At 39.6% G+C, this 10603-nt stretch overlaps 1 protein-coding gene across 1 annotated transcript; it reads left to right on the top strand.

The window, feature by feature from the left end:
• On the top strand, nt 1-10292 carry LOC149065942 (brachyurin-like). Its single transcript, XM_089253350.1, has 7 exons — nt 1-176; nt 2724-2820; nt 2975-3051; nt 3628-3749; nt 6266-6552; nt 9061-9197; nt 10014-10292. The coding sequence occupies exons 1-7, from the start codon at nt 102-104 to the stop codon at nt 10278-10280; spliced, it is 1062 nt and encodes a 353-aa protein (XP_089109476.1). The 5' UTR covers nt 1-101; the 3' UTR covers nt 10281-10292.
• Nucleotides 10293-10603: the final 311 nt, after the last annotated feature.

The following is a 10603-nucleotide window of genomic DNA, read 5'->3' as shown; positions in this document are numbered from 1 at the left end:
TTCATTTATTTTTCAGACACAGATCGTGTTTGTTCTTCCCTGAAATCCTTTAGAAGCATCCATTTCCACTCTTTTAACGTTGATTTCAAGTTAAGGGAAAAATGGCTTCAACAACCGAACGCTTCAAGATACAAACATTATATCAAGTCATGGTGTGCTTTATTTGCATTCTGAATGTAAGTTTTGGTTCTTCTTTTTATACTTTTATTAAATTAACCAACTATTTTTTAGCATTTCATGTATCCAGTGTTAACAAAAATTTCCCAGACCACCTCATTAATAAAATGTTATTCAATAAAAATTTGAATCTCACAATTCAAATTTTTAGTGTGCATAAATTTTTGAAATATTCATATACAATTACATAACATTTATTAACATAACGCACGGTACTTAGAAAAAAAATGGCGGCAAAATATAATAATTTAATCCATAGGGCTGCCTGGAAGGACGTTATGTCCCTTGGAGTCCAATATGACTATTTATTGTGTTCATGTGTTGTTCTTTCCATGTGCTTTTGTTCTGTCTTTTATATGTATTTTGTGCTTGTTTTTGCAAATAAAAAAAATGTTTTCCACAGTTGGTTCAACGATGAATTCAGGAAAAGAAAATTCAACTTCCTCTGCTGCGAATCGAACCTACGTCCTCTCACATGCCGGGTAAGTGCACCAGACCACTTCACTACAAAGACAACGAGCCTCAAGTGGGTATGAGTCCGATTCCCTGCACATATGCGGTTTAATTTTTCATCCTAAATTGATCTTCGCAAACCAGCTATTGAAATATTCGAATGAATAGCGGAAAGTCCAATCATCTCCGGATAAGTCACCATCTGGTGACAATGTCAGTATTTTTGGGCCATTGACTGAGTTAGGTCTGGCTGCCCAAGTACGGTCTCGTTCCTCGCTTACAAGCTCAACGGAAAGCGATGCGCTGCCTTTGTAGCAAAGTGGTCAATGCGCGATCCCGGCATGCGAGAGTGCGCAAGCTCAATTCCCCGCAGAAGCTGTTGAATATTCTTTTCCTGAATCCTTCTCCGCATCAACCAGCTGTGGGAAACTTCTCACGAATAACAGACAAGAATGACGGGATCTTCGAAAATCTCAAGAACTTGAGAAATGTGCAAAGTACTAGTACGTGGCAATAGTCTTCCCGTGCAATCAAATTAATGATGGAATAATAAAATTGATTGTGCAGCATTACTTGAATTAACGCTGCATTAATCCAAATAAAACTTCAATAATCAGATTATGACTCCAAGACAAAATGGCGGATCTAGAGCTCGATGTAGGGAGGGGTGATTTTTAAGCTTCCTCCATACTTGGCACAGTCCTGTTTTCAAAGAAACCCTTTCGCATATACAGTCGAACCCCGACATTCAACACCGCTGTTTGTTTCAGAATTCTGGCGCTATAACGAGTTTTGGGTAATATTGGATCACGGTTTCAACGCATGTACAGCCTAGAAATGCAAGATTTGTTCACTGAAAATTTCTGGCGATAAGCGGGTCTTGGCGCGCCATCGGGGCTCTATAATGGGGTTCTACCGCATTTTACTTTTAACGTTCAAAAAGGTTCGAGACGTAATTCATGACATTGCATCTGAATGAATACATGAAGGAATGAACGCCAGAACTTTGCCACTGGACTTATCCCGTTGCCGAGATCTCTTCCAGCCCAGCTTCGTGGCGGAGTCTGGAGTTGAATGAATACAGATGCAACCTGTTTATTTTTTCTGTTTCTTCGAAATAACTACTCTGCGCAATTATGCACTTTTGCCATTGTTCATAACAAAGGTGTAATTGTGGATTGCAAGACATTTTTATTTTTTCTCACATCCTCCAATGCCATCATCGCTGCACTTGTTCGGATCCTGAGAATATTTATCCCTTTAGTAAATTATTTACCCGAGGAAAAAGGGAAAAGTCACGTGGGACAGATCAGGGGGAATAAGCTGGTTGTGGAAGTGTAGAAGTGTGATGTTTTGACAGGTAATCTGACAATAGGTGGGACCTACAAGCCGTCGCATTGTCTTGATGGAGGACTCACGGGTCCCTCCTGGTGCCAGATTACCTGTCAGCGCCCGAGTGGCATGGTGGTAAGATGCTCGTCTACCATCGTGAAGGTTGTTGTCAGGGTCCCGGGTTCGGACCCAAGGGAGGATATAGATAAGATATCTTCCCTAACGAACTCGAGGCGACAGCGCCTTCGCTTCCAGCTCATCTCACTAATGGCAGTAAATTGCAATATAGCGATATGGCCAGAGTTGGTGTTTGGTAAAGTAGTAGATTACCTGTCAAAAAATCACATTAGGATAGTTTTACAATCAGCTTATTCCACTGATTTTGCCTCATGTGTCTATTTCTCCTTTTCTTAGATAAAGAATTTAAGGGGGCAAAACGATTCTCAGGTTGCCGCACTTCAGGAAAAAACAGCGAGAAGCGACGAAAGCACTGGAGGGTTTGGGAAGTAAATTGCAATCTGCAAATACATCTTTGTATGAAAAATGGCAAAAATGCATAATTTCACGTTGCAGTTACTCCCAAGGGGAACATTAAATAAATAAATAGTTTCTATCTGTATTCATTCTTCCACAATAATATGTCTCGGAACGTTTTCAACGTAATATTAGTTGTAGGATATATGATGTGCTTGAAGTCCATTCAAGTTGAATGTTAGAAGCATGTTGATGGTCCACCGTATGATATTCTTCTATTTTTGCAGATTTCGCAAGATTCAAACGTCTCAAACGCAACCAAATCGGACTTCCCCGTTGGACAACCGCCCGTTCCGAAGACTGACCACATCAACGACGAGCGTCGTAAGAGTGCATTTCCTTTTTGCTCTTCCTTTAGAAAGAAATCGAATTTTTCGATGGCGGTAAAATGCGAGTTCGAAATTTTTTTGTTTTTCGCTCTGAGATCGTCATGCCTTTTTCATTCAGTGAAGGAATTGGTTTCGTTTTACTGTTGCAGGACCTTTTTGTCCGTGTTCTAAGACGGACCATATGTATGGTAGATTTGACCCTGGTGAAGGGGTGTTATCGTCTGCGGTAAGTTTTGTCTTCCTGCATTCAATTCGAAGTTATAGTTAATGAAATCAAAAATCGTAATTTATAACAAGGGTGCTCAGCCTTCACGAGAATACGGGACACTTAGATGGTTTTAAAACATGTCGCGGGGCCCTTAAGAGAAATGTAAGTGTGTCGTGGGCCACTTTAGGAACCAGCGAATGTGCCGCGGGCCACTCAAATGATGCGGAACTGCACAGCGCGCCACTTCGATGATCTGTAAATGTACGTTTGGTTCATTTTTACAAAGGTAAGTTTGAGGTCGTGGGCCACACCAGATGACGCCGAAGGCCTTACTCGCTGCTCAGGCTATGGGTTGAGCATGCATGCAACGGCGAGCTATAGAAACTGTAATACCAGTCGAGGCCCAGGCTCTGTCCCATAAGGGATATAAGCCTCTTACTTCGAGGGGTTGGACCACGCTGGAGCTATAGAAACTGGTCCTCCATATTAAGTTGAGACAAGTTGAGCTGAAATCTAACTTTTATATTTAGTTAGGTATGTTTTAATGAAAATGAAATTAATCACTTTGAATTACAAGTTTCTCATTCTCACAAGGTTTTCATTGAGTTCATGAGACCATCGGAGAAATCACCGGATAGCTATTATGAGTACAGTCGATGCGGTGGGACATTAGTCACGGACAGACATGTGTTGACAGCTGGTCGTTGTTTTGCGAGGTAAGTATGTAGACGCATTGCTATTATTCTGATTCAACTTCACATTTATTAGTTGAATGTTCGAAAAAATTCTCTAATTTTTTCACATTTCCGAGAAAGAAAATTTCACTATTTTAATACAGTCCACGTTCGTTATAACGATGTCCTTCGTTCGACGGAAAACCGACGTTATACTGGAAGATCGTTATAGTTAAGATCGGGGGGGGGGGGGGAATCAAGTACTTATGTAGGATGTCGAGGCTCTCAGAACGTTCTGTTTGAGGCCAATGCCAGGGTGTTCAGCCACCGATGAGAGCCCCAGACTTTGGTTTTGATTAATTTCAATTTGCAAATTTTGCAATTTTCTTATAGGCCTATTGCTTTCAGTTTCCATATGATTCATTCGAACTCCATATCTTTTCTCATCATCAATTTTGTAGAACAAACAGAAATTAATTTTGCAATATAATAGACATTTTTCAGCACATTGTTAGGTATATACCAGCTGCCTTAGACACTATACTCTATACTACACTTATAGACACTGTACTTGGACACTATACTTTAAATTTTGAATTTTGATGCTGTGTTTTCTGTCGAATGTTTAATTTTCTTTTTGATTTTTCATATATATATATGTACAGGGTCATTCGAAACTCAAACTTCGGGGGGGGGGGGGTAGAAAACACAAAAGAATGCGTGGTCTAACATGAAACGCAAACGCGCTTGCGCGTTTCGAAACGGACTCTCCGCAAACTTTAAAACGGCATTCCTGTTGAAATTTATCGGGCGAAAGAGAGAAAGCCATGCATGCAGATGTAACCTGGGGAAATACGTCAAGTATTTTCATACTGGAATGCAATTCTGCTTTTCCATTATCCCGTACGTTACAACTGTTAGAATACAGTTTCACGCAGGAATAACTACATAGGGCTGGCGTCCGCACCTTTTATTCACTGTGACGCAGATTTACATACGATTTTTTTCTTCTTCTTCCCCAGGTTACATTCGCATGTAACCTGGTGTTCTCTTTCTCCCGATAAATTTCAACAGGAATGCCGTTTTAACGTTTGCGGAGCGGCCGTTTCGAAACGCGCAAGCGCGTTTCATGTTAGACCATGCATTCTTTGACGACGATTGTCTGCATTGGTGTGTACTATCACCTACCTCTTAATGTTTTTCCCATCTTTTCTGGATCACCCTGTATACTTAACTAGAAATTATACAAGTGAAAAAAATTGGAACAAAGACAAAGAAAATTGGAACAAGAATTCGTCATTGTTCCATTAACTCTTTGTTTGTTCGTCTTTTTTGTCTTTGTTCCAGTTTTCCACTTGTATAAATAATTTATAAAGGCATACAGGGTGTTCTGTTAATGGACCGACAAACTCAGAGGGTTGTTAGTAGGCATCCAGAGGAAGAACGAAAATTGAAACAGACAACTATTCGCTACACGAGTATCGTCTATATCAGCGGTTCTCAACCTTTTTTGACTCGCGGAGCCCTTTTCGTATATAATTTCTATGGCGGAGCCCTTTTTTGTACATAATTTTTATGACAGAACCTTGTAGTCCTCTCTTATTTACTTATCTATCAAATTTACTGATTCATTCTATTTTCCTCGAGTTGCCGCGGAGCCCCTGGGAGTTGCACAACCGGGCTCCCGGAGCACCGGTTGAGAACCGCTGGTCTATATAAAAGCATTTCTGGTATCTTCGAGTACGTCCGGGAAATCGTTTTTACGCCGTTGTAGACTCCGCAATGACGTCAGCGACCACCACTTCCAACAGCTCTTGTAATAATTAATCAAATAAATCTTTTTGTTGCTATTACATTGTACTTTTTGTCGTTCCAGCGTGACGTCGAAACCTGCACGCGTTTTTCGCGATTTTCACCCTCGCAACCGTGGTTTGCGACACCATGTTCCATTGAAAATTTTTGTTCCTCTTGATGTCTACTAACAACCCTCTGAGTTTGTCGGTCCATTAACAGAATACCCTGTATATATTTATTTACATACGATCATCATGAACCATCAAACTTATGCTGCTGTTGGCAACTTTTCCAAATCGGCGTTGTAAGGAGGTTTATTGCAACACACAAAAACTAACTATACCGAAATCATCAACTCTTCGGTGATCACGTGATACCAAAATACCGATTTTATTAGACGCCCTCGAAAGAACTGAACAATGCGGCGCGTTTATTGGAAATGTATTGCAAATACAATATATTGAATGATATTTCGACCGAAATATCAAAAGATATCCCTGCAGCGATTTCCAAAATTTCCTCAAAAATTATTGCAGAAAGACAACAGGGTTAACACATGAAAAATATCGTAAATACAGTGTATGGCCCAAAGTAAAATAAATGGCATACCTAGGGTGTTCACGTAGTTTAAATACCTTTTTTTCCTAGTTGAAAGTAAGTATGTTTATATGGCCAACGGCTTACAAATTATTTAAAGTGAAACGGACTCAAGTTTCTCCCAGTATATGATTTTTAATTGTACTTTTCTTCATACCAAATGCCAGTTTTATGCTTGGAGATCACACCATTTCGAGAATCGTAGGAAAGAATGTTTCGGGCGATAGCCCAGAGATAACAAGGACATCCGCCAAATACATTCTCCATCCGGATTATGATCAAACAAGAACCGAGAACGACATCGCCCTGATCGAGTTTGAAGAACCCCTCAACTTTGGACTCATTACGACACGCGGAATCATTGCCAGAACAGCCAGGATGTCTCTTCGACATTTTACGATGGAGACCGGGGCCGTGCTCACCGCAATTGGTTGGGATCAAAAATATAATAATGGTATATTTTTATTTTACTTATTTGTTACACGGAGATGAAAAGATAACCGCTTTTTCTTTAGTACAAATTAATTCTTTTCAAGCTCAATGGAGCGCCTACGTACAACATTATAAATATTCAATCATTACACTTCACTCACTATTTGAAGTATAGATGACAGCACTGAAATATCACACACAACACTAGCTACACACTCAGACTGTTAGGTGCACTCACTTTGTTCCAGGCTCTGCCACGAAAGCTGGGCTGGAAGAGACCTCGGCAACGGGATAAGTCCAGTGGCGGAGCCCCTGGGATTCATTTACATTTTTCTCAGTAATGTATCGTCTTAGACTTGCAGAGACGGCATCTTCTTCTATCATGACTACCACCTTTCCGTATGTTTTTGTGATTTCTTCCATCGCACATCACAGCATTTGGCAAACCGTTGTTCGATGTTCTACCCTTTCTCACATCGGGAGTAACTTTGGTTGATGTTCGGCCGTCATCTGTGACTTGTACAGGTGACTTCATATATGTTCGAGCTACTTCCGACTTGAGATCAGTCTGACGTATTTTGGAACTGTTTGCTAATCTTTCCATGCGTTTACAATCGCGCTGTCGATTCCTATGATTAAATGTGGCCACCACAACTTTTTTTTCCTCAAATTTGTACATGGTAATTGGAAACTGCATTGCCGTGCAAGTCCACGCCTCCCATTTCGTTTGTTGTATTTCTGAACAATGATTGGTTTAGGTACCACGTCTTTGAGATCTTATCGCTTCACTGCTCCCACGGATTCCGGTTCGCGGTAGTTTGACATCATGCTTACTACAGAATTGTCATGCCACCGAACAACAGAAATAGATTGCTTTTTGCCCCAAGCGCAATCGGAAGCGTGCCTTGGGTTTCACTTGCCAGCGTTTTTGTAAAAAAGCAGAATACAACAATGCGAACCAGTCATATCACGCAAAAACATGTCACTGCTTGTCATAACGTGCAGTACGTAGATTTGCAGGAGGTGTTCCCAAAGTTCGGCTTACACAACATTGCTTACAGAGGTAGAGAAAATGTACAAAAAAAAGCAAACGGAATAATTGTTTTGAGTTTATTTAGTCATTGAGAAGTGACTCTTGAATCAAATAATGATTGAACAAAATTTCAATTTTAAGAATTTTTTCAGTCGGTGAAAAAAGTTGTAAAACTGAAGTCCCGCCATTGTTTTGAATAATCCAATAAGTCAACAATATATTGTTACAAATCACAAAAAATAGTACACTCTAAAGACTAAATATTTACAAAAAAAATTGGCAGCACTCAGTTTTAACAACATTATTTAAGGCACATAGAAATTGGGAAAGAAAATGTTGTGTCTATTCATTTTTAGGGCTTAATTGGTTAAAATTATTCATAAAATGATGATTCTGATTCTAAATGATTTGCAAATGAAAGGAGTATAAGCAACAGCTTCGATGGCGCGATCGGTAAAGGTATGGCGTGAGATATAGAGGGTCGAATGACGCACGGACTAGGTTCGAGTCCGACCTGCGCAGGAAAGGCGCACTTTTTAAATTGGGTTGCTATATTTTTGAAATATATGACATCCATATTTTTTTATGGGCATCTTTTTCTCAGCCACCTCGTTGGGCATTTTGCCTGTTGTGGCCTTGTATTGGAATTAAAAGGACAAAAATCATTTAAACCACAAAAAGTTCGAAAAAATTATTATTCTGGTACACAAAGCTAATAAACTACCTTGGTATTTGCGTTGCGAACCTCTCGAGATACCGTATAACAGTTTCGTTTTGAATACATACCGCGGGTTTGGTGCCAAGATCGGAAAATTTATTGAAACCACAGTAGAGTACCGCGGGGCGCGCTAGCCCAGGTCGATAAGACACTCGCCTAAAGTATCAAAGGATGTTTATAGAGGCGTCGCTAATTCGATACCCGGTTCGTCCTTGTCAGAAAACTTTCCTGACACAGGGGTACAACAGAAACGGTGACATGACCGCAGAAAAAACTGTTACCGCAGGGAGTTCCCCCCCCCCCTATCGAGGGGTTAGCGCACCAACCTCTCGATGAGTACAAAAAACAAGCGTGGATCATTGGATTTTTTTTCAACGAGATCTCTCCGTAGACCTCAAGAACACCGAATCATTCTGAATACTGTACATCCTAAGATACGCGCGTACAAATCCAGTATCTTGAGATGATTTAAAATCACACCAGAAAAAGAAACGGACAACAGAAATTATGTTCTTTGAGACATAATCACCGAAAATTATTGGACACCCCCTTCTACTTCTGCCAAACAAAGCAGATATAAACCAAATGTCACAAAAATTAAAGTTCATGGTTTGTGTAATTCGCGGATTTCTCGTAGCCACAGTCATAACGGGAACTTGACACTCCCCGTGAATATCGAGAGACGATTGGATTGTATTATTCGTTTAGATTTTCTATCAATTTATCATTTATCCTTTCGAGACTTTTGATATTTTTTTGCTCAACATTTTCTTTTTCAGATCCTTCGATCACAAGAGACTTGAAGCTCATTAATCATCCATTAGTTGACCACGATTATTGTGGCAATTCGAACCCGATCCACAGAACGAAAGATTTTTGTGTCGGAGTAACGGCTCAGACCGATGGTGTTTGCTACGTGAGTATGTCAACAAGCTATAAAAATATATAAACCATCTAGCATTGAGGCAGGGTGCTGCACACTGTCGCGATAATGCAAAAGATGCAGCATGCCGTCCGGCAAGCGAGAGCCCGGGGTTCGAGTCCCCGTTGGGCAGTGATGAATTTTCTTCCTTGCAATCTTCATCTCCACAAATAACCAGTCTTTCAATGAATCTTGTATCCACAAGTGGGGAGGACATTTCTATATACGCAAGAAAGGAAATGTCGTGTCTCATTTGATGTATGTAGATAGCGCGCTTGCCAGATTTGCAAAAAGACAGAGTTCTTCCCAGAAGAGACGAGTAGACTTTTCTTTCAAAGTTCACACATTCACATTCTTGGCAAATATTTAAGTGTCTTGGGGCACCGGAAGAAATTAATTGAAGTTGAAAAAATTTTGCATTTATGCTAGTATGCTTAAAAAAAAAAAAAGACAGCTTTTGCACCCTAAGACGATTCTTTTATCCACATTCCGATCCAACCTGCTGTGTATACATACACCAGACTTTCTGACGTGCAGGAATTCGTATCTTTTGATCACTTATATGAAGTATCTAAAATGTCCATTCACACGATGAAAACAGTACTTGAAGACACATTTTTTTCTGAGAGAGAGAGAGAGAGATTACTAATATTTTCATTTCATTCCGAGGAAATCATTGTTATGCAACAAATTATTTTGAGTATTTATTTATGCAATTAAGTCGATCAAAAATAGTTGCTAAATAATATTTGAATTTGTACTAATTTATGAAATAAGAAACATTAAAAAAAAGAGTCCATTTATTTTCAGGGTGAATTAGGAAGTGGGATACATTTCAAGCCCGATGGTGTACGTTATGTTCTCGCAGGTATCGCTCCATTCAATGCATCTAGAACTTGTGGAGCACATGCACCATCAGTGTATGCCAATGTGGCAGAATATGCGGATTGGATCTACAAAAGCACCAAGAGTGCCTCCTGCGTACCTTGTTTTGTCGACAATAGCCCAAAGCGGTGCAATATGGGATCGGCGCTCAGTCGTAACATTCCATGTCTTATTATACCAGAAATAAAATAACTTTAAAGAATACTTGAAATTGTTCTGTTCACTTAAGCACTCAATATTTATACCCGTAATATAATGGATATTTTTATACAATTCAAGCCTAGCATTTAGGGTTTTAATTGCTGGTTATTTTTTTCTTGAATTTTTAATTCATATAAAGTTGGAATACATTTGAATGAGTGATGTTCGAAAAAAATGTTCTTTATCTAAAAAAATACATAATTTTGAGAAAAGAGAATTTTAGTAGAAAACAACACACACATTAGCATATGTATATAATGCCTACCAGCAGTTTATATTAAAATATTTCATATAGGGCACCACCATATTCAAAA

The sequence above is a fragment of the Pholcus phalangioides genome, unplaced genomic scaffold (assembly GCF_987345545.1).
Source record: "Pholcus phalangioides strain wild (caught in Gottingen) unplaced genomic scaffold, Ppha-v1.0 ptg000037l_1, whole genome shotgun sequence".
Taxonomy (NCBI): Eukaryota; Metazoa; Arthropoda; class Arachnida; order Araneae; family Pholcidae; genus Pholcus; species Pholcus phalangioides.
The sequence above is the reverse complement of the archived record's forward strand: the minus strand, read 5'-3'. Positions and strand labels throughout refer to the sequence as shown.